The 23,730-nt window shown below is 38.7% G+C and overlaps 1 protein-coding gene and 1 pseudogene across 1 annotated transcript; both read left to right on the top strand.

Moving 5' to 3' along the window:
* Positions 1 to 8,976: 8,976 nt before the first annotated feature.
* On the top strand, positions 8,977 to 20,056 carry LOC122663267 (annotated as a pseudogene).
* Positions 20,057 to 20,099: 43 nt separating this feature from the next.
* LOC122663266 (putative disease resistance protein At3g14460) lies at positions 20,100 to 23,533 on the top strand. Its single transcript, XM_043858952.1, has 5 exons — positions 20,100 to 20,516; positions 20,589 to 20,650; positions 20,976 to 21,996; positions 22,603 to 23,238; positions 23,477 to 23,533. Exons 1-5 carry the CDS (start codon positions 20,100 to 20,102, stop codon positions 23,531 to 23,533), a joined length of 2,193 nt encoding a protein of 730 aa, XP_043714887.1.
* The last annotated feature ends 197 nt before the right edge of the window (positions 23,534 to 23,730 follow it).

The following is a 23,730-nucleotide window of genomic DNA, read 5'->3' as shown; positions in this document are numbered from 1 at the left end:
ATTGTTTTCTTTTTCTTTTCCATTTTTTTTTCCATCCCTCCCTCCCCTGCAGAACAATTTGATTCCTATACAAATTGTACGAGGCTCCCGCCACTGCAGAGTCTACGGAGGGTCATAATGTACGTAGCCTTACCCCTGTTTTCATAAAGAGGCTATTTCTAGATTCAAAACAATATTGTTATTTATTATAAATAAAATATTAGAATCCATTAATTTTGTCCAAGATATTTCCTTTCTCGATTGCCTACAATTTCCACGTGTAAGTTTACTAGTATATATAAAACATACGATAGAGAAATTACATCAAAGGACCACAACATGATGTGGTTTTTTTTTTTTTCTTTCTTTTTGGCAAGGGTTCTCTATTTTATTGCTTATTTTCAAGCTACTTTTTATTCCATAAGGATCAATCCAATTTGATAGTTGACCATGGTCACCTCAAACTTTTAGAATAAATAAGTAATAGTAGATCTGCTATTTTCTTATGGTGTGCAAGGATCTTGAACCCCTCCGTAGCTTGAGCCTTCATAATTTTACCTCTCTTTCATTTCTCGCCATTGGTGGACACCTCCACTAAAACTAAGTACACAACTCTATCTTGTTTCCATTAACTGTATTATGCATGTGAAGCAGAAGTTAAATTTTAAATCTATTTTTGCATTTTAACCTTTTTAAATTTACAATGCTAGTGGTAACCCTCCTTGATCTTATGGACTCATACCTAAATTCCTTCTTTGTAATCCTAATTCTTGGCCCCTTTTGTCTATATCTGGTTAACATGCTGGGGGAACTCTCCATGGTATATAGGCCTCTTCTTCATTAATATTTTCAATATAAGTGCTTAAGTTAAGTAAACACTTTTTTCTTTTGGATTTTAAATAGAATGTTCATTATGGCAGTATAGGAAGCTTTTTCCATGCACGTATCCAATGGCTCTGATTACCATTATCATATTTGGTCCAGAATGGTGATTGTGGAAATGTCTTACTTTTTACTTTAGTTGGAGGCTAAAGTAAAGAGAATTCTTTTGGGTCTCGATCATGCTTGTTCTCTAAGATGGAAGGTCGAAGAAGTTTGGAATGATAACAAGGAAATTTCAACTTTCCTTGCGACTCCATCACACAAAGCTTGGCCTTGACATTTAATTTTTCACCTTGTGAGGATATCTACTTATTTCTCTTGGAAATTTTTTAGTATTAAAGATGATTCAGAAACTATATATTCTTTTAGTTAGGCGTCTAGCTCATAAAAGTACGAGCAGGCAGCTAAATTTTGTGATCTCCTAAAACAGTGTAATATTTCTGAGGGAAAATATCATCCCCCTCCCCTCTAAGTTTGCCTAATATCAATCCAGTACCCAAGTTTTGAAAAATATCTACCCCCTCCCCTACTTTATAAAGATTATATCAACCGTATCCTAAGTATGTAACGGTGTTAAAAAAACATGTGTAAAGACAAAATTACCCTTTTCAATATCTATTGAAAGCATATGTCTTTCTCCCTTGCTAAAAAAAGACTATATTACCCTTTTACTTCTACCAAAAAAAAATCTTTTCCTTTCGCCGGATTGTTGAATGATCGAACTCCAATCCATTCGATCTTTCTTTTGCTTTTCTTTTGTTTATGGTTGGGGACTACAACTAGGAGGTTAATTAATTTGTTTTTTTTCTCTTTAATTACATCCTTTCCCTCAAATCGTTTCATAAGATTTGGATTCTTGGTTTTGTTTCTCTTCTTTTGTTTGGCCTTCCAATGTACTGGGCACGATGGATCTGTCAAATTTCAAGAGGAAGTGAGAGAAAGAAGGAGAGATTCCTCTGAAAAAGTCGAAGGTTTGAACTTTGAAGGTGCTGCAACTGCCTGGTGTTGCTAGTTAAAATCCGGTGTGCTTGGCTCGGGTGACGAAGTTGTGTATTATTTAATATAAGTTTGCAATTTTTTTCCGTTTGAAAATCTAGAAATCTGAATAATAGATTGGATTAGAAAAATGGAAGGCATATGGGTTTGGGATGGAATCAACGTGGGCTGAGGAAGGCTGAGGTCCCAACTTCCCAACTAAGATCTAGAATAAGTGGAGGTGTAGAAACTAGAAAGAGACGCCCTCTTTGAAGTTTGGTTTTTTGTCTTTTTTTTTCGGGGTGCGGTGGTTGTGGGATGGAAGAGATGAGGGTGAAACAGATGACAACGGCGTCAAAGGAAGAGATTAGGGCGAAGCAGGTGACAATGGCGTCGAGGCCTGCATAAACGATGCTTTTCACACATTCTCCTCTCCATGGCTCTTTTGGTTTTGGTTGGGTTTCGTTCCAAGATAAACGGAAACCCGGATCCGGATCTTCCAAAAAGAAACCCAGACGGAGAAACTTGTGAACGGAGAAGAAGAAGAAGAAGTCGGAGAAACCAGCACTCCGCAACGAAGAAGAAACATGTGAACAAAGAAGAAGAAAAATAGAAAAAATAAAGAAAATGGGATTTTATTTTGAGGGAAAAACGAAAAAAAAAAGGGATTTTGGGATTGGAGGGGTAAAATTGAAATTAAAATAACTTAAGGGTAATTTGGGGTTTTAGATAAATTAGACCTGTCCACATCATCAGTTAATGGTCATTTTTAACGGTTAGGGTACGGTTGATATAATCTTTATAAAGTAGGGGAGGGGGTAGATATTTTTCAAAACTTGGGTATTGGATTGATATTAGGCAAACTTAGAGGGGAGGGGGATGATATTTTCCCTATTTCTGATATATCTATTTAAAGCTTTTCTTTGGGGATTGATGTGTGGTTTGTGTGATTACACTTTCATTAAAAAAAAAACATGGCATGAGGCCATTGGGCCTTTAATATTTCTGAAGGGCAAAAGTTGTCCTAGTTCCAACACCTTCCCACCATGGTATGGCACCGATCCTTCAATCAATTAAAATCAAGAGCTGGCATTTGCTAGGAAGTACTTTTTTGTCCGAGAGTGTGGCCTAAGCCAGCACTTCTATATGTCTATCTTTCTCCTCCTTAAAAGAAGGTGGCAGAAGTATTTTTTCATATCGGGAGGAGAGAGACTTTTCATATCGGGAGGAGAGAGATAAACTCATGGGAGTACTAATGTATGCTAAACTCTTGGACAGAGTTATTTTTCTCATTATATATATATATTGGGAAAAGAAACGTAAATTGATCACGCAGCATGGTGTGTACCTACACTGCACAAACAGTGTGAATGACCGGTGTACCCCTGGTCCTTTCCACCTTTCTATGGTGCGCCGATCATTTTGAATGGTTGTGTCCGGGTGTAGGTATACAACGCACTACACGATTGATTATCGTTCTTTATCCCATATATTTTTTAAAAAAATAACTTTGTTCGGATGAATCTGTTTCTGTCTTCATTAAGAAAAAGACATCTCTGCCCCTTGTTATGAAGGGGAGAAAGGGAGATAGACAAAAACTGCTACAATTTTTTTGTCAAAATTTAGATATAGTATACATCTGACTACTGGAGTTGTATCATTGATGGTAATTATACCCATGGTATAAAATCTCGCGAAATATCGGCGAAATATCGCCATATTTCGTGAATCTCGACATGACCGAGATACGAAACACTGCCGAAATATAAAAGTACAATATCTCGTCGATATATCGTGATATTTCGACGATATATCGTGATATTTCGACGATATATCGTGATATTTCGACGATATATCGTGGAACTCACGATATATCGCGAGATATCACGATATATCGCGAGATATTGTAAAGTGACAAATAGTGTCACATTCAAAGGCCTTATAAATTCCATATTTCGCAGCTCTTGGTCGATATTTCGACCGAGAGCTGCTGAAAATCAAATTTTCTCTCTTCTTCCTCATTTTTTGCTTTTCTTCCTCCCTTCCAAGCCTCATCCAAGCATTGTTGAAGCTCCTTGTCGCCGGGAAGACGTCGGAGGGTCATCTAAGCTCATCATCCAAGCCTATTTTCATTATTTAAGGTAAATTATATTTCTCTAAAACTATTTTTTTTAAAAAAACTTTGTACAAATGTTGTTGGATGTTGATGATATTAATATATGTTAGACACCGGAGGCCGATCTACAGCCTCACGGTGTCGAAATTTTTTTCCCATATGTATTTTTTTTATTTTTTTTCTGCTTTTAAAAATTCATTTTCCTACAACTAAAATAGAAAATAATTAGGGGTAATATGACTTAGATGGTAATGAATTAAATATATGTTAGACACCAATGGCCGATCTACGGCTTCACAGTGTCGGATTTATTTTTCTGCTCTTAAATAATTATTTTAATTTTCAAAAATTAAGAAAAATATATAAAAAATTAAAAAAACAGAAATAAATAAGGAAAAATATGAGTTTTAAGTTTAAAAAATAAAGAAAAAATATGAAAGTTATTTCTATATGTTTTGAGATGCATTACATGTATATTATGTTTACTAATTCATAGTTTTGTTGTGTTAGGTCAATACTTATATTAACATTATATATAAAAAATTGGTTTTAATTATGTGAAAAATATAAGGGTTAGGGGAAAAATATTAAATAACTATACAAGTGTATTAGTAATCTAAAAGTGTCAATTGAAGTGCATCTACATTAAGTTTTTTAATTATTTGTGTTACTTACATTGCGATAAACAAGTATCATTATGGCGGATCGTGATAGACAACGTGCGAGGGGCAAGCAAAAGGTGGGGAAAGTAGTCAACAAAGGGGCGGAGGGAACAAAGAGAACAGAGGGAACAAGAGAGACCACCAACATAGATAGGGTGACATTGCATGGTTACATGGTACTCCCATTGATGGGGATAAGAGAAAATCTATATGTAATTATTGTCACATGCAATTTATGGGAGGTGGGTCCAGTAGACTTAAACAACATCCACGTGGAGGATCTAAAGATGTTGTAGGTTGTCATATGGTCCCTACTGAAGTAGCCGAGGAGATTGGTGATAGTTTGAGGGGAAGAAAGAAGAGGAAGGCTGACAAGCAAAGGATAAGAGAACAACTTGAGGATACAGTGAGGAGTTCGATGGGAGGAGGAAGACGATACAGTGATGATGATGACTCCTCCTCCTCCTCGATGATGACATTGCGATGCACTGATGACATACAAACAAGCAGAGGAGGCTAGGGATTTTAGGCGAATGTTTCAAGGAGTAGAGGAAGTTTTCAAGATGATCGCAGAGCAAAGAGTAGGGGGTAGTGGAGGAGCTGGCAGTTCTGGAGGTCCTAGAACTTTGAATCCTTTTAAAAGATCACAAAGTGTGAGGGCAACCCCAACACCTCTACCAGTACCAGTACCACCATCAACATCTGATCCTAAATTGCATAAGAAGAAAGGAAGCAGTCAACCCAGAATCAAAGGAGCATGGAAGGGGATGAAGGGATTGGTTAAAGAATCAATAGCTAAGTGGATGCTATACCATACCATCCCAGCAAACACTGCACAAGGCCCCCATTATGATACCATGATAGATACCATTGCAGAGGCTGGCCCAGGATTCAAGGGCCCCACCCCATATGAGGTAATGAATGTTTATCTACCTCAACAAAAGAGTGAGATTGATGAGTACATTAGTGAGATGAGGAATATGTGGGAGACATATGGGGTGACTATAATGGCAGATGGATGGACTGGGCCTACAAGAAAGTCCATCATCAATTTCATGGTTTATTGTGATGGGAGGACAGTGTTCCTCAAATCTGTGGATGCATCCAAAGAGATAAAGGATGCAAAATATATTTACAGATTGTTAAAGGAAGTAGTGGAAAAAGATGTGGGTATTGAGAATGTTGTCCAGATTGTAACGGACAATGGAAGTAACTTCAAGCTGGCCGGTGAGAAGATGATGAACAATAGTAAGTACCGGCTCTTCTGGACTCCTTATGCAGCCCATTGCATTGACTTAATGCTAAAAGATATGGGAAAGTTAAAGTTGGTGAAGACTGTGGTTGAAAGTGCAAGACAAGTCACCAACTTTGTATACAACCACTCCTATGCACTCAATCTATTGAGGGAAAAATGTGGGGGTGACTTGGTTAGGCCTGGCATCACAAGATTTGCCACCAACTACATTGCCCTCAAAAGCATTGAGACAAAGAAGGCCGGTGAGAAGCATGTTTGCTTCGAGGAGTGGTTTGAATGGAAGGGTTCCAAGACTCGCAAATGGGAGGGAAGCACAAACAACGATGTCATCCGAGGATTTACCGGACCAAACTAAGCAAAGTGGTGAAAGTTTTAGAGCCAGAGTTAAAGTTCTACATGTTGCGACTCTGCTCGAAGGGCCCAACCATGCCAGTCCTATATCTTGCAATAGACTTGATGAAAGATAGTGTCTATAGTGTGGGTCCTCGTAGTAGCAAACACTTCTTAGATATCATAAATGCTCGCTGGGAGAATCAACTTATGCATCCACTGCATAAGGCTGGTGAGTAAATTTGTTTTATGTTTATTAATTCATAGTATTATTATTTACTAATTACCTATGCATTTGACAATACCTCTATTCTATATGTCATATTTCAGCATACTACTTGAACCCTAAGTATCAATATAACAATAGGCTTGGGTTGGGAACTCAACTTATTGATGCTGTGAAACAAGTAGTGAAGAAGTTGGAGCTAGATGGTGCACTACAAGCAATTTGCAACAATGAAGTGAGTTCATTTGGAAACTCAACTTATTGATGCTTTCAAATAAGTAGTGAAGAAGTACTTACTAGTTTTCCACATGGGTGTAGATCAAGGTATTTAGGGATGCATTGGGAAGTTTTGGAACTGAGGCTGCGATACAAGGCAGAGCACGTGGTGATGCTGGTAATTCTTTTAAGTTTTAAATTACATATGTATTGAAATTTGAAAGTTGACGAGTATATACAACATTTGACACATGTCTTTTTTGTTGTAAACTTGTAATGCAGCTGAATGGTGGGTGTTGTATGGGGAATCATGAAAACTTAAGAAGAATAGCAATTAAAGTCCTTGCCCAAACATGTTCTCGCATTTGGTTGTGAGAGGAACCGAGTACCTTTGCACTCATCCACTCCAAGAGGCGCAATGCATTGGGGTCTCAACGTTATCCGACATGGTGTATGTGCACTACAACTTGAGGTTGAAACGCAACACATACGCATGGGACATGAGGGACAGAGGGGCACCATTGATCTAGCGACATCTTTCAAGTTGACTCGGCGATGAGGACCCTATTGTGGATTGGGTGAGGGATAGAGGTGAGCCAGTGTTGGATGAGGAGGGAGGTAGGCCCGACCCCATGATAGCTTCTGAGATTGGTGCTGATGTGGACGAGTATATGGCTGACGAGGGTCAGATACATGCAAGGGAAGCCTCACCCATACCATTCCAGCCACCTGGTGGCAATGTTGCTGATGATGAAGACTGGTCTAAGTCCTCAAATGATGATGATGGTGATGATGATGGTGATGCTGGTGGTGGTGATGGTGATGCTGGTGGTGGTGATGTTGGTGGTGGTGATGCTGGTGAAGAATATGACGGCATGCGAGAGCGTTATGTGGTAGGCCAGGAGGCCCAGGATACGGCACCTGTAGACCCACTCCGATTCACTGGAGAGACACAGTTTGATCATGCCACACAAGATACGGACCACGGAGCACGTGCCCCCGCACCCCCACCCTCGAGAGGCCCCCTACATACATACAACAGGAAGCGTAGGGGTCGACAAATACGTTTTGAACCTTGATCACATGGACATTGATAACCTATCTAGCTCTGTTGGTGGTTTGAGTATGGGTGATAGGGAGGGAGGACCGACTGGACATTGGCGTGCCCCATCTTTTGACGCACATGCCACTCCATTGGCATCGGATTATGGTGCATCACAACCTTACGGTGGATATGGATATGGATCATCATCATATGGGCAGTTAGTGGGGTAGGGGACTATGACTACCGTCCCAGTCCCAGGGGACATCTTGGATCATCTTTTGTAGATAACATCTTTGCATACCCTAGCGGACCTAGCTACCAACCTCACCGCCATACATGCGACCAATGCCATCGCCTCTTGCGCCGGCGCCAACATCATATCACAAAGGATCATCTTCTTCACTGAATTTGGATCGATTGGTAACCCTAGTTTATATCCTAGGATAGGTTACCTACGATATGTTGATGATTCCATTTACGTGACATTTGTGGATGACTACACTCGTTTCTTCTCCGATTCTATACCGTGGTCCACATATGTCCTTCAAACAGAGAGCAATGGACGTCGACTCCATCGAGGCATGAGTGGGATTGATCCAGGGAGGCACAAAAACTACTATTAGCGAGCTTTAGCACTTGTAATTTGTAACTTAAGTTGTGATTTCATTAATCTATGTGTATTTAACTATTTATACATTAGGGTCGGCGACCGTATGTCAATCAAGGGTGCAAGCCCAAAACACCAATTTGAATTCACATTTTACAATTTTATGGTTTAAATGTGTTTATTAAAACTTAAATAAATTTGTACGTCACTGAAGTTTCGCCTAAATATGGCCAAATACCCCCCGAGATGGACCCCCGAAATATTGCAGAAAAAATGCAGTATTTCGGGAATATTTCGCGATATCTCGGATATTTCGGATATCTCGGTAGGCTCGAGATACCGATATATCGCGAGATATAGTACCTTGATTATACCAATAAAAGCAATTCCAAAAATTATACCAATAAAAGGAAGAAAGAAAAAGTTAAAAATGGAGAAGATAATATTTTAGTGGTGGAAAGCAACTGTGTGGATTCCCGGTATCTCATAGCCACACGCCTTATTACTCCCATTCTGGATTTTATTTTTCTTCCTGGTAACTTCGATAATGTTTTACCATAGTGGAGAGAAGAGCGAATTTTGACTGACATCGAAGAGAGTTTCCTCGTTTTCTCTGTCTCTCTCTGATTTCTGGTTCAGTTGTTGAACTCTCTTTGTTTTACATCTCTCTCTTAAAGAATAATATGTCAGCTCTGGGACCGTTTTTCGGAGGGGCTTTCCTCTCTGCTTTCCTTCAGGTGGCCTTCGACAGGTTGGCCACCCCTGAGTTCATGGGTTTCGTTCGACGATGGAAGATTGACTTGGATGAAGTGGAGTCACTGAAGCAGACCTCAGCCATGATTCAAGCCTTATCTGATGAAGCTGAGGTGAAGCAGTTCACCAACGTTCCTGTGAAACTGTGGCTTGATCGCCTCAAACAACTCCTCTACGATGCGGAGGACATTCTGGATGAGTATGCTATTGAAGTTCTGCGGCTGAAATTGGAATCTGAATATCAGATCAACCCCAACCAAACCCAGCAGGTACGCAACCTTGTTTCTCTCACTCCAAGTGAAAGTAGTGTTTCATCTTTGTTGAAATCTGGTATAGAATCTGCTGTTAAGGGTATCAATGAAATGTTAGAAGGAATGAAAAGAATCGGGCCTAAGGTCTACAACTTTGCCGAAGATCTGCAAGTAATTAAAAAGTTTGGATCAAAAGAGCTAAGGGATATCGACGAGAGGTTAAAAAGTGTGGCACAAGAAGGCGTTGCTCTAGCTTTGAACTCTAGCAACGGATCTGGGTCCTCCAGAGTATTCAGTGAAAGGACACAGACGAGTTCTTTGGTGAATAGATCTAATGTTTTTGGCAGAGAGGAAGATCTGAAGAAGATTCTTGAATGGTTGGTATCAGACAGATCTCCAAGTCCAAGTGACAATGACAACAATTTCTCAGTGCTACCCATAGTCGGCATGGGTGGAGCTGGAAAGACAACTCTTGCTCAGCTTGTTTATAGCGATAAGAAAGTTACTGAACATTTTGGTCTGAAAGCTTGGGTTTGTGTCTCGGATGACTTTGATGTGGTGAGGTTAACCAAAGAAATTCTCGAGTCAGCCACTGGGTCATCCGCTCCTTCTAATTCACTGGACCTGCTACAGGTGAAACTTCAATAAGAATTGAGAGGGAAGCGATTTTTATTGGTTTTGGATGACATGTGGAACGAGATCTATGACCGATGGGATGCCTTAAGCACTGCTTTTGCATTCGGTTCACCAGGAAGCAAGATATTGGTTACAACACGGAACAGAGGTGTTGCATCTATCGTGCGCACTGTGGAGAACAATCATGATCTAACAGGTCTGTCAGATGAGGCTTGTTTTGCACTAGTTAGAAGGCACGCTTTCAAGAATGGAGATTCATCTGATGCAAACCAAAAGTTGGAAGTATTTGGACAAGAAATTGTTAAGAAATGTAAGGGTTTACCTTTGGCATTGAAGACACTTGTTGGCCTCCGGCGAGATAAAAAGGAGAACAGTGAGTGGAAAGCTATTTTAGAGAATGAAATATGGGATTTAGGTGAGAGAACCGAGATCCTTCCATCGCTTATGTTGAGCTATCATCATCTTCCGTCTGTTCTGAAGAGATGTTTCACATATTGTGCTTTGTTTCCCAAAGACTACGTCTTTAACAAGATTGAGTTAGTTATGTTGTGGATGGCCGAAGGTATTGTCCAACAGAAAGGAAGGAAACGACTAGAAGATATAGGGGCTTGGTATTTTGATGAACTATTTATGAGATCCTTCTTTGAGTTATCTGATCGAAGTCCTTTTACTTGGGCATCCCCTTTTGTTAAGCCGATCGGAATTTTTGAATATGAAAAGTTGTTCTATAACTTATCAGATGTACTTTACATCAGGTCATTTTTTGAGTTATCTGATCATCGTCCTTCTAACAAGGCATCATCCCCTTCTCCATTTGAGGAGTCGCTATGTGGGATTAGCTCCAAATCATTTTTTGAGCCATCCAGTGATACGGGATCAGGATTTGTGATGCATGATCTAATCCATGATTTAGCACAATTTGTTTCGGGTGGAATATATTGCAGGAGAGAGTACAATAAGCCATCAGAAGTCTTTACAACAAGCCGTCACTTGTCCTACCTCACAAACAATTGTAATGTTCAGGTGAGAGAATCTGAGGCCATGAAAAGCTTACGCACCCTTCTAGATGTAAAAGACCGTGGCATCTTTAGGCAGAGCAGGCAGTTTCTTCCCACCATTCAATTCCAATTCCCACGCGTGCTACATTTCAGAAATTGCCGTATTTGTGAGGTGCCTGATTCAATTGGCAAATTGAAACATCTAAGGCTTATTGATCTCTCGTTTTCTGATATTGTGAGTTTACCCAACTCAATTACAAGGCTTTACAATCTACAAACGTTGGTCCTAACTGGTTGTTGGAGCCTTAGAGAGTTGCCTGAAGATATGGGTAAACTCATAAACCTTCGACATCTTTTTCTCCCTGTAAATTCGTCATGGGGTTCTAGTCAAATGACATTGTGTTCCTATAAAATGCCATTGGGAGTGGGTAACTTCACTAGTCTTCAAACGTTGAGCAGATTTGTTGTGGGGCCAAAAAATATTAGCGAGTTGAGGGACTTCTCCCAACTCCGTGGGACTTTGGAAATTTCAAATTTGGAAAATGTAAGCAATAATGGGACAGAATCCATGGTGGCCAATTTAAAGAACATGATGCACCTTCTTGGGCTACGGCTGCGTTGGAGTGAGTATAAAAGCAATGATTGTTTTCCTGATTTGGGGAGAAATGAAAAAGTAGAGGAGGATGCACTTGACCAACTACAACCTCATACCAATCTTGAAGCACTATGGATTGAAAACTATGGTGGTATGAGATTCCCAAGCTGGATAGAGCATCCCTCCTTCTCCAATTTACAGGCTGTGAGTCTCGTTCGTTGTTGCAAATGTAGGTTTCTCCTTCATCTTTGGCAATTGCCCATGCTCAAACACCTAATGATTCAAGGCTGCAATGCTACAAAAATTTTGGGAAGTGAGTACTTATATGGGGATGGTTCATCGTCAACTAATATGCACTTTCGATCATTGGAAACACTACATATTGGAGGAATGGAAGAGTGGGAGGAGTGGCCTGAAGTGGTTGAAGAAGAAGTAGGTGAAGGACAATTCCCTCGTCTCCGTCAGCTGTTTTTACACAGCTGCCCAAAGCTAAGGATGTTCTCTCACCACTTTCCTGGTTTGGTGATACTGAAAATTGACAATTGTTGCAACCTAATAGAAATACCGAGGCGTCTTCTTGTATTACAAAACCTCTATATTGATGACTGTCCAAACTTGGTGGTACTTCCAAATCTTCCATCCATTAAGCATTTGAATTTGGAGACATGTCAACAGATAACAACATTATCCAACTCTGACCACCCATCACCATCAACATCATCAACAGTAGCAGCTGCACCACCACCACCACCACCACGTTTAGATAACTCATTCCCTTATCTCAGGAATCTTTGGATTTTGTCCTGTTCCAATTTGAGAGAATTACCACGCATTCTTCCTTCCTTGGAGGCACTCGAAATCTATGGTTGCAAACAACTTTGTTTCCTTCCCATGCTTCCATCTATCAAACGGTTGATATTGATTGAATGTAAGGGGATAGTACTCAACAACAACATGACGGTGTCAGATCAAGAATTGCTACCCAATGGATTTTTGCGACATCTGACAACACTTCAAATATTGTTTATCACTTGTTGTACAGAGCTTACAGTTAAGAGTGTGGTGCTGCAAAACCTCAAGTCTCTCCAAGTTCTTATAATATCAAACTGTGAGAATGTTGAGTCACTACCCAAGGAGCTGAACACTCTAACGTCTCTCCAAAAATTTGCAATCCGAAGTTGCCCAGCTCTTGTGTCTTTCCAGGAAACAGTGTTACCCATTGGGCTTCAAGAAATGAAGATCATCAATTGCAAGAATCTGGAGTCCTTGCCCATGGGACTACTAGACAACCTCACGTCCCTCCGAGGATTACAACTTTGTGGATATCCAAACCTAAGTTCCCTGCCGGAGGGACTGCACAAACTCACGTCCCTACAAAGATTAAAAATCACAGAGTGCCCTGTTCTTGAGTCCTTTCCCGATATGGGGTTACCCACTGCGCTTCAGCATCTATTGATTTCAAATTGTGCAAAGCTGAATTCCTTGCCCAAGGGGCTGCACAAACTCACAAATCTTAAAAACCTGGAGATTGTGAAATGCTCTTTTCTTATGGCGTGCAAGGATCTTGAACCCCTCCGTAGCTTGGGCCTTCATAATTTTACCTCTCTTTCATCTCTCACCATTGGTGGATATCCTGTTCTCGTGTCCATTGCAAGGGGCCTGCTTCCTACCAATCTTAAGGAATTTTCTATCAGAGACTGCCCAATTCTTGAATCCCTACATGACATACTCTGTGACCTAACCTCTCTTGAAAGTTTGTGGATCTTGAATTGTCCAATGCTAACACAACAGTACCAAAAGAAGGAAGGGGAAGAGTGGTCCAAGATTGCACAAATCCCTCATGTAACAATAGATTACAACAGCATTTGAAGGAAAGATGCATTGCAACCAAAATTAGGTGAGATATTCCTTTTACAATTAAGAAATAAATGATTTCTATTCCTAGCTACTTTATGTTATGACACTTGTGAATTTAATTTAATTTCTCTTTGTAGGAGAATGACAAGATGTGAAGAGCATGAGTACAGGATGCAGTGTCATGAAAGGTAAATTATTATCATTATGGAAATATTTCTCCATAGAATGATTTCCTTTGAAAATTTCAGCTAATTAGTGCTACTAACACATCTATCTTAAGTAACCTCTTTTCAGCTTCCCTTTAGTTTCTGCCAACCTTCAAGATTCAATTTGTCACCAAAATAGTGGAAGCTCTGTACAAGAGAAATCCGTTCTACAAGTCACAGGGGATACACTTCAACTATTCAATTTCCATATCTCTCTCTCACTACACTTCAACAGGTGGGTAGGTTTAAACTATCTCTGTCTTCAAATTCTGTACAAGAGAAATCTGTTCTACTAACTCATCTGTAAGTTATCTTTTTTCAGCTCTTTGCAGAATTATTGGAAAGTCAGAACTATGGAGTTTATTAATTCTGTTCTCACTTGCTTCCTCCACTAAAAGTAAGTACACAACTCTATCTTCTTTCCATTAACTGTTTCTTTGCTTTACTGTATTATGAATGTGAGGCAGAAGTTAAATGTTAAATCTATTTTTGCCTTTGAACTTTTCTAAATTCACAATTTAAGTGGTAACCCTCCTTGATCTTATGGAATCATACCTAAATTCCTTCTTATTTGTAATCTTAATTCTTGGCCCCTTTTGTCTATATCTGGTTGACAGGCTGGGGAACTCTCCATGGTATATAGGCCTCTTCTTCATTAATATTTTCAATATAATTGCTTAAGTTAAGTAACCTCTTTTTCATTTTGGATTTTAAATAAAATGTTCATTGTGGCAGTATAGGAAGCTTTTTCAATGCACTTATCCAATGGCTCTTATTTCCATTGTGATATTTAGACCAGAATGATGGTGATTATGGCAATGTCCTACTCTGATTCTGTGAGTCTCCCTCTCTCTCTCCGCAACATGCGGAGACAAATCTCCCTTCCCCAAGTCTTTGGATAGGTTTGACTTCAATTTTACTTGTTGCAGATAGAAACTACTTGAAAAAGGAAAGGCACAGATCATTGAACCCTAAACAGTTCTTTGTAAGTAACAGACCACATGTTTTTTTGGACAACTATATTTATAAAGACCTTGCCACTCCTTACATTTGCTTATATGTTTTAAAATAACTTCGACGTTTATTTTTGTTTTGTGACAATAACATCAGGAGTACATATCTTGCACAACACATTAGAGGTGGTTGTATTGTAGAAACTGAAGTTGAAGCAATGGAGATGGTTACAAGATGCTTGAATGTAATTTCTTGAGTTCATCTCTCACTTCTGGACTTCAAATTGGTGGAAACAAAAGCAGACCCACATTAATTGTCAAAGTGTAGGACATAATGTTACGTTTGTCCCCAATTCTTGTACCCGTTTCGAAGATTGGCCTTCTCCGACATTTTTTGTGAAGACCCGTTTGAGTTTTTTTTTTTTCCTCCCAAGGTCTAGGATTTATTTATGGTGGTGACCCAACCCGGTGGATCAACTTGATTTGGAGGAGTATTTATTTGTCTTATTGTCTTGTTGTGTAAGTAAGAGAAAGGCGTGAGATTTGGGTTTTTCGAATTGGGTTTTCTGGGGGGGAGTTCTTGCTGCAACTTTTGGTGTTCTGGAGAGATCTACACTGTACTTTCTTCATACTTTCTTCCATTACATAGTGAATCATCTTCAGCTTCACCCGTGGATGTAGCACATTATATTGGTGTGTGAACCACGTTAAATCTCTGTGTCATTTTTGCTCTATTTTATTTCTTCGTATTTCTTTGTGTTTGTTTTAACACATAACTATATATTATTTGGTTCCGATTGAGTTTATAGCATCTAATCTGACAACAGAAATCTTTCTTCCACCAAAAACTTTTAACCTGTCAGAATCTCAATTCTTCTGAAATGGTATTCTGCTCTATGACTTACATGTGCCATATGTGTTCTATTTCATCGTCCATTTGTAGTGATACAAAAGATCAGGTATCATTCTAGTTGTCTAAATATTATGAACTTGTTCTTCCCAATGTTTTTTCTTTAAACACTTTTGAATACTCAAGATGTATTGATTCACATTCCACAACAGAATGTAGAAAACTTATATGGGTGAAAAATAAACATGGACAACATATGGATGAGTTTTGTAAATTGAAAATGGAGCATTTGAGGATATGCAGTACTCTGCAAATATTTATAATTTTAAAGATTTTCAATGATCGAGGTTCTTTAACATCTTCCTTTCACAGAGTTTTTGTTGTTTCTCCACCAATGTTCTGAAACCTGTCCACATAACTAGCAATATCATTTTTTCAGTTGATATTGCTTTCTGTGAATTAGTATTAGAAAAAGCATGAGGAAACTAGCAAAGTGTAAATACTGATGGTTCTGATATATATTCTAAAGAAAATCACTTTAGAATTTTTAGGTTAAGTTGACATTGATGTGATGGTCTCTATAACAATTCACTAATGATAGTTTCTGCATTGCATGCTCTTCATCGCAAATGATTTCAGTAATTTTTTTTTCTTGGATGATAGTATCATTTCATATGTATATTAGAAAAATGTGTATTATAAATTATTTTTGAAACCCTTTTATATCTTTATCTTAAAGAATTTTTTGAAATAAAATAAAAAATAATTAAAAAAAGGTGTCAAGTTCTAAATACACCTATAGAGGTCAAGTATTCCTTTTTTTATTACATGCTAAATACAATTGGGCTCTAATGCACTATTTCTAGAACAATAACCGTGTCGATCTTAGGGTAATGGTAAAGAATATTTGGTTTGGAATTCCGAATTTTGGCACAATTAAAAAACATGTGTTGATTCAAGATGATATTAATCTCTTTTTTTTCTTTTTCTTTTTCCTTCCGGTAATTGATTATTAAAAAAAAATAAAAATCAAATGGATGCAACGGAGCACTTACACCATCTTATAGTTCAATGTATACCTAAGCTGAATGATTCTTTTCAGTTTTTATGCCGATTAGACCTAATTTGGTTAATATTTTGATCAGTAAGAAATATTTTGTGACTCATAAAGGAAAATTAATACTTGATCAACTTAATAAACTTTGTAAATAATTTGGTTGATCTCTCCAAACTAATTTTGAATTCAACCATAAATCTTTGATAAAAACATCCAAACAAAAATCTTGGATTGATCTATTACAAATCCAATATAACACTCATTCACTCCCCCCAATCAAAAAGTCAGGGAGGTGGTTTTCCTTCGCCACAGTGAAGGAGGCATTCCTTCATCGTGGCCTATCATTGCGATAGGATGAACGTCAAAAAGTAAAAAGGAGAATTTCAGACCTTCAACTAGTAAAGGAGATTAATAAATGACGCAAAGATTTTGGATGAACCCTTTTACACGGCAAAAGAAATTTTCCTCCAAAAAACCTAAACCTCAAGAGATAGAAGGACCTAGAGGTAGGGGGCACCAATTGGCGTATGAGAACCACACGAGTGACTATATAATTAAACATTAGAAGGAAAATTAGAGCGGCGAAGGACAAGAAATTATATTGTAATGACGTAAAAGCAACAGTGTGGGCCAAGGGGAATGCGAAAACAAAAAGTGTGGAAAGAAAAGAAGTGAAAAGGACAAGAAAATTGAAATTTAATGAAGCATAAGCACTCGTGTGGGCCACATGAGAAAAAAAAATCCGAGGCATCCAATAAGAGTGAGATTTTTCATTTCACGGGAGACGGAGCGGTCATTTCAACCTTCCTATGTCTGAACGCGGACATAAACCTATTTGTCTTTTTGATAGAGTTTAACCATATTTTAGCATAATAATGACATATTATAGCAGATCACATTACTGTGTTTATTGATTTATGGACTAAGATGCCGCCATTGTATCTAGAAGTTACATGAAGAAAATATTTTTATCTGATTGCCCAAAACATGATATGAAGCAAAGTCTACGAAACCCAATTTTGATGGAAGGTGGTAGATTTCATACTCCTTTGTCATATTTTTTCAGGCTACAAAATAAGGATTCAAAAATCTATAACTATGGGAGATTTTATGGTAATGGACAGAGTTACCATAAATGTGCATGAACATACATGGGATGCATGCGAGGATAAGAAGGGAGCATATGGCTGAATTTGAGTATGAAATTGAACAAATAACCTATCTAGATTATCCACTATCTAACCATCAGTTGAAATTGACATATCATGTATTCCGTTGCATGGAAAAGATTTGTGGATAATCAAGGGAAGCATATCTCAACTGGATTTTGAAGTAGAATTTATTCCTAGAAACTAAAAAATATTATTTTACAAGTATTAAAAGAAAAAACTGTTTTGCACATGGATAAGTAATATACGTATTTTCTTACCCAAAAAAAAATGATACAAGTATTTTGAGTGCTGGATAGAGAGAATATGGTCTAGAGGTAGCTATATGTCAAATTTAAAACTCAAATTCAATCAAATATCTTCCATTTATTTCCATGCGCACATATCTATAATATTCCAACCACTAGTATATAGTATGCAATAATCTATTTAGCCACTTGAAAACATCTATTTTAGTCAAAATTAGGGATGCGAACAAGTACCCAAAAATTTAAATTCAATTCGCATCCATATTCCTTTAGGGGTATCCAAATTTTTATTCAAATAATCTAAAAATAAAGTATCCGATCTGAATAGATATCCAACTGATGATATAGACTTATAGAAGATTTTTGAAGATTCAACAGATTCTTAAAGAATAAGGAAATGAAAATTATGAGATAATGGATAGTCAAAATCTGAAATTGATTCGCATCGGTATCCGGATAGGGAATATCCGATCCAATCCATCCTATCTCGAGTCTAATAAGTAATAAGTCCTATCTGGAGTCCATTAAGTGTTCTTCTGGTTTGTCATGTTGGTCCCGAGGAATGGTTTTTTCAAAGCACAAATTCATTTCATTAGTTTCTTTATTGATCTTTTACTCTATCTTCCAACAAGCCAATATCGACTAGCGTTTCCTGACTTCCCTCTTCTTCCTCTCACTCTCTCTCACAATTCTGGTCCTGCTGTCGAACTCTCTTTTCTTTACATCTTTTTGCTTTCTCTGAAAGAAGATGCCAGTTGTGGGACAGGTTTTCGGAGGGTCCTTCCTTCAGGTGGCCTTCGAGAGGTTGGCAACCCCTGAGTTCATGGACTTCGTTCGCCGATGGAAGATGGATTTGGATGAACTGGAGTCCCTAAAGCAGACCTCAGCCATGATTCAGGCCTTATCTGATGACGCTAAAATGAAGTAGTTCAACAACGATGCTGTGAAACTGTGGCTCAACCGCCTCAAACAACTCTTCTATGATGCTGAGGACACACTGGATGAGTATGCAACTGAACTTCTACGCCTGAAATTGGAATCTGAATATCAAACCCACCCTCATCAAACCCAACAGGTACGAAACCCTATTCAAACACTTCAAGTGAAAGTAGTTTTTCATTTTTGTTGAATTCTTGTCCAGAATATTTGGTTAAGGGCATCAATGAAACATCAGAAGGGATAAAAGGCATTGGGCCTGGAATTAAAAAGTTTGGATCCAATGTAACGGATATCAATGAGAGATTAAAAAGTGTAGCACAAGAAGGTTTTGCTCTTGGTTTGAACTCAACCATGGTATCCGGGTCCTCAAGGCCCAAGGTATTCAATCAAAGGCCACCGACAAGTTCTTTAGTGAATAAATCTAAAGTATTTGGCAGAGAGGAAGATATGTGGGAGATTGTTAGGTGGTTGCTATCTCCAAGTCCCAGTAACAATGATGATAATTTCTCAGTGCTGCCCATAGTCGGCGTCGGCATGGGCTGAATTGGAAAGACTACCCTTGCTCAACTTGTTTATAATGATGAAAGAGTTAAGAAGCATTTTGGTCTGAAGGCTTGGGTCTCTGTATCGGAGGACTTTGATGTGGTGAGGTTAACCAAAGGAATTCTTGAGTCAGCCATTGGATTATCCCCTAATTCTGATTCATTGGACCTGCTACAAGTGAAACTTAAAAAAGAATTGAGCAAGAAAATATTCTTATTGGTTCTGGATGATATGTGGAATGAGAACTATGAGAGATGGGATGACTTAAGCATGGCTTTTGCATTCGGTAAACCAGGAAGCAAGATATTAGTTACAACACGGAACAAAAGTGTTTCATCAATCGTGCGCTCTGTTCCGAATGATCATGATCTGAAAGGTCTGTCAGAGGAGGCTTGTTTTGCACTTGTTAGAAGGCACGCTTTTATGCATTCATCTGAATTGGAAGAATCCCTACATCTCTTTAAAAAAGAACAAAAACTTAAGGTATTTGGAGAAGAAATTGTGAAGAAATGTAAAGGTTTATCTTTGGCTGTGAAGACACTTGCTGGTCTCTTGCGAGATAAAAGGGAGGACAGTGAGTGAAAAGCTATTTTGGAGAATGAAATATGGGATTTAAGAGGGGAGTGAGATTCTTCCATCGCTCCTATTGAGCTACCATCATCTTCCGCCACTTCTCAAGAGATGCTTCGCATACTGTGCTTTGTTTCCTAAAAACTACGTTTTTTGCAAGATTGAATTAGTCATCTTGTGGATGGCCGAAGGTATTGTTCAACCAAGAGGAGATATATGGCTGGAGGTTATACGGGTTGGGTATTTTGATGAACTGTTTATGAGGTCCTTCTTTGAGTTATCGTATTGTCGTCCTTCTAATGAGACATATGCGCAAGCATACCCTTTGGTTCCGCCACATTATCAAACATTTTATTATTTATCAAAAGAACTTGACATCAGGTCGTTTTTTGATTCATCCAATAAGTCATCTGAGACTTCCAGTCAGTTAGAGTCATCCAGTAACACGGGATCAGGTTTTGTGATGCATGATCTGATCCATGATTTGGCAAAATTTGTTTCGGGTGGAATACATTGTAATAGAGAGTCTGATAAGCCATCTGATGTTCTTACAACCACCCGTCACTTGTCCTACCATTTAAGGAATGGTAATATTGAGGTGATAGAATCCCAAAGATTATGAACCTTTTTAATTCAATTTCAATGTGGTATATCATGTTATCGTGTGCAGATTTTTGTCCACCATGCAATTCCAATTCTTGTGAGTGCTACTTCTTACAAATTGTCACAACTGTGAGTTGCCTGATTCAATTGGCAGTTTGAAACACCTAAGGCTTATTGATCTCTCATTTACTTATATTGAGAGGTTACCCAACTCAATTGGAAGACTTCACAATCTACAAACATTGGTGCTAACTGGCTCTTTTTTTTTTTTTTTTTTTTGACAAAACAACAAAGTGATGTGTAATCACACAAACCACACACCAATCCCAAAAGGTTAACTGACTTTTGGAACCGTGGAATGGCGGATATACACAACACATACACCACACACACACCCGATGTGGGACTAAACCCACCCCTTTTTCTTTTGATGAAAGCTAACTGGCTGTTTTAGTCTTACAAAGTTGCCTCAAGATATGAGTAAACTTGTGAACCTTCGACATCCCCCTGGGCCATGGGATTCCTATGAAATGCCATTAGGAGTGGGTAACTTAACTGGCCTTCAAACGTTGAGCATATTTTTTGTGGGTCAAAAAAATATTTGCGATTTGAGAAACTTGTCCCAACTCCATGGGACTCTAGAGATTTCAAATTTGGAAAATATAGGCAGTAATGGGACAGAAGCCATGGCAGCCAATTTAAACAACAAGCCACATCTTCTTGGGCTACGGTTGCGTTGGAGTCATTATGAAAGCGATAATAGTTTTCCTGATTTGGGGAGAGATGAAAAAATGGAGGAGGATGTGCTTGACCAACTACAACCTCATACAAATCCTGAAGCTCTATTGATTGAAAACTATGGTGGTATGAAATTCCCAAGCTGGATAAAGGATCCTTCCTTCTCTAATTTAGAGACTGTGAGTCTCATTGATTGTCGCAAATGCAGGTTTCTGCCTCATCTTATGCAATTGCCCTTGCTCAAACACCAAGTAATCTATGGCTGCAGTGCTATAAAAATTGTGGGAAGTGACATATATGGCTTATCATCAGCTAATAAGGAATTTCTATCATTGGAGATACTACGTTTTGAAAAGATGGAAGAGTGGGAGGAATGGCCCAAAGTAGAAGAAAATGAAGGAAAAGAATATAAAGAACAATTCCCTTGTCTTCCTCAGTTGGTTATAATAAATTGTCCCAAGCTAAGGATGTTCTCTGATCATTGCTTTCCTAACTTGGTGGAACTGGTAGTTGCAACATGTGATGTCCTAAGAGAACTACCAAGGTTTTTTCCTTTATTACAAGAGCTGCGTATCAGAGAATGTCCAAAATTGGTGGTACTTCCATTTCTTCAAAAAATTGAGAGCTTGCATTTGGAGGACTGTGATCAGATAACAACATTGTCATCATCATCACAATCATCATCATCATCATCAGCTCGACGTGTACATGACTCATTCTTCTCCCTCCTTCAGCTAGTAATTGTGTGTTGTCCGAATTTGAGAGAATTAAGACCCATCCTTTCTAATTTAAAGTCACTTGAGATATCAAATTGAGAAGAACTTTGTTCCCTACCCATTCTTCCATCTATCAAGGAGTTGAGGTTGGAGAAATGTAAGGGGATGGTACTCAACAAGAGAACAATGTCTTCTCTCTATTTAGTTTTCTCCTTGACTATTGATGATATGCTAGATCTCGAATCCTTACCCAATGGATCTGTGCAACATTTGACAACACTTCAAAAATTAGAGACCTCTCATTGTACCAAGCTTACGGCTCTTCTGCAGAATGAGATTGAGGCTGATCTCCTTCCTTCAAGCCTTCAACATTTGTGCATCCGTGAATGTGACAACCTAGGGAAGCTACCACAGAGCATGAGCAATCTCCATTGTCTTAAAGAATTAATAATTGAAGGGGCTAGAGGACTCGAATACTTGCCTGAGGGGCTGCACAACCTCATGTCTCTCCGAATTCTTCGAATATCACAGTGTGAGAATCTGAAGTCGCTACCTAAGGAGCTGCACACTCTCCCGTCTCTCCAATAATTTGTAATCGAAAGTTGCCTTGCTCTTGTGTCCTTCCAGGAAACAGGGTTACCCATTACGCTTCAAGAATTGAAGATCGTCAATTGCATGAATCTGCAATCCCTGCCCATGGGACTATTCGACAACCTCACGTCCGTTCAAGTATTAGAACTCCGTGGATATCGAAACCTAAAGTCCCTACCAGAGGGACTACACAAACTCACATCACTCCAAAGATTAAAAATCACAGAGTGCCCTGCTTTTGAATCCTTTCCAGATATGGGGTTGCCGATTGCGCTTCGGTATCTATCGATTTCAAATTGTGGGAAGTTGAATACCTTGCCCAAGGGGCTGCACAAACTCACAAATCTTTACCTGGAAATTTTGGAATGCTCTTTTCTTATGGATTGCAAGAATCAAGCACCCCTCCTTTATTGGGGGCTTCGTGATCTCACCTCTCTTTCATCTCTTGCCATTGGTGGATGTCCTGCTCTCGTGTCCATTCCAAAGGGTCTGCTTCACACCAATCTTGCAGATCTTTGCATCAAGAACTGCCCAATTCTTGAATCCTTACATGATGGACTCTGTGACCTAACTTCTCTTAAACGTTTGGAGACCCAGAATTGTCCAATGCTGACACAACGGTACCAAAAGAAGGAAGGAGAAGAGTGGTCCAAAATTGCCAAAATCCCAGAGGTAAGAATGGATGGCCAATGGCAATAAGCCTAACCACCACCTGCGTGCCTGTTCACTCGTAATAAAACTCAGGAATGGAGTACTACAGACAGACAGTTTCTATCTTACAAAAACATAATTAAAGCAGAGATGTATTGCTGCTGAAAATTAAGTGAGGTATTTCTTCTACAATCAGAAATGTAAGATTTCAATCTCTACCCTATGCCATGTGTGAATTTAATTTAATTTCTCTTCGCAGGAGAATGACAAAAGAGCATGCATGCATGATGCAACTGACATGCAGTACAGATTATGATTATTATGAGAATCATGATTTCTCTTTGATGGAATGCTCCTCTTTGAAAATGCTCAAGAATCGACACAAAGTGACAAGGAAATTGAATGATATTTTCACCTAATTGGTTCTGCCCAGTATTGCATAACTAAGGTATCACTTATCAGCATCGATCCCATTAGTTTCTGCCAACCATTAAGCTTCCATTGGTTATGAAA

Source organism: Telopea speciosissima, chromosome 5 (genome assembly GCF_018873765.1).
Source record: "Telopea speciosissima isolate NSW1024214 ecotype Mountain lineage chromosome 5, Tspe_v1, whole genome shotgun sequence".
In the NCBI taxonomy this organism is placed as follows: domain Eukaryota; kingdom Viridiplantae; phylum Streptophyta; class Magnoliopsida; order Proteales; family Proteaceae; genus Telopea; species Telopea speciosissima.
This window is presented reverse-complemented; position numbering and strand designations above follow the sequence as displayed.

Coding starts and splice junctions, on each gene's coding strand:
- LOC122663266 (XM_043858952.1), top strand. CDS start 20,100: ATGGCCGAAGGTATTGTTCAACCAAGAGGAGATATATGGCTGGAGGTT. Junction 20,517..20,588: donor TAAGGAATGGTAATATTGAG/GTGATAGAATCC, acceptor TATCGTGTGCAG/ATTTTTGTCCACCATGCAAT. Junction 20,651..20,975: donor TCTTACAAATTGTCACAACT/GTGAGTTGCCTG, acceptor TGGCTGTTTTAG/TCTTACAAAGTTGCCTCAAG.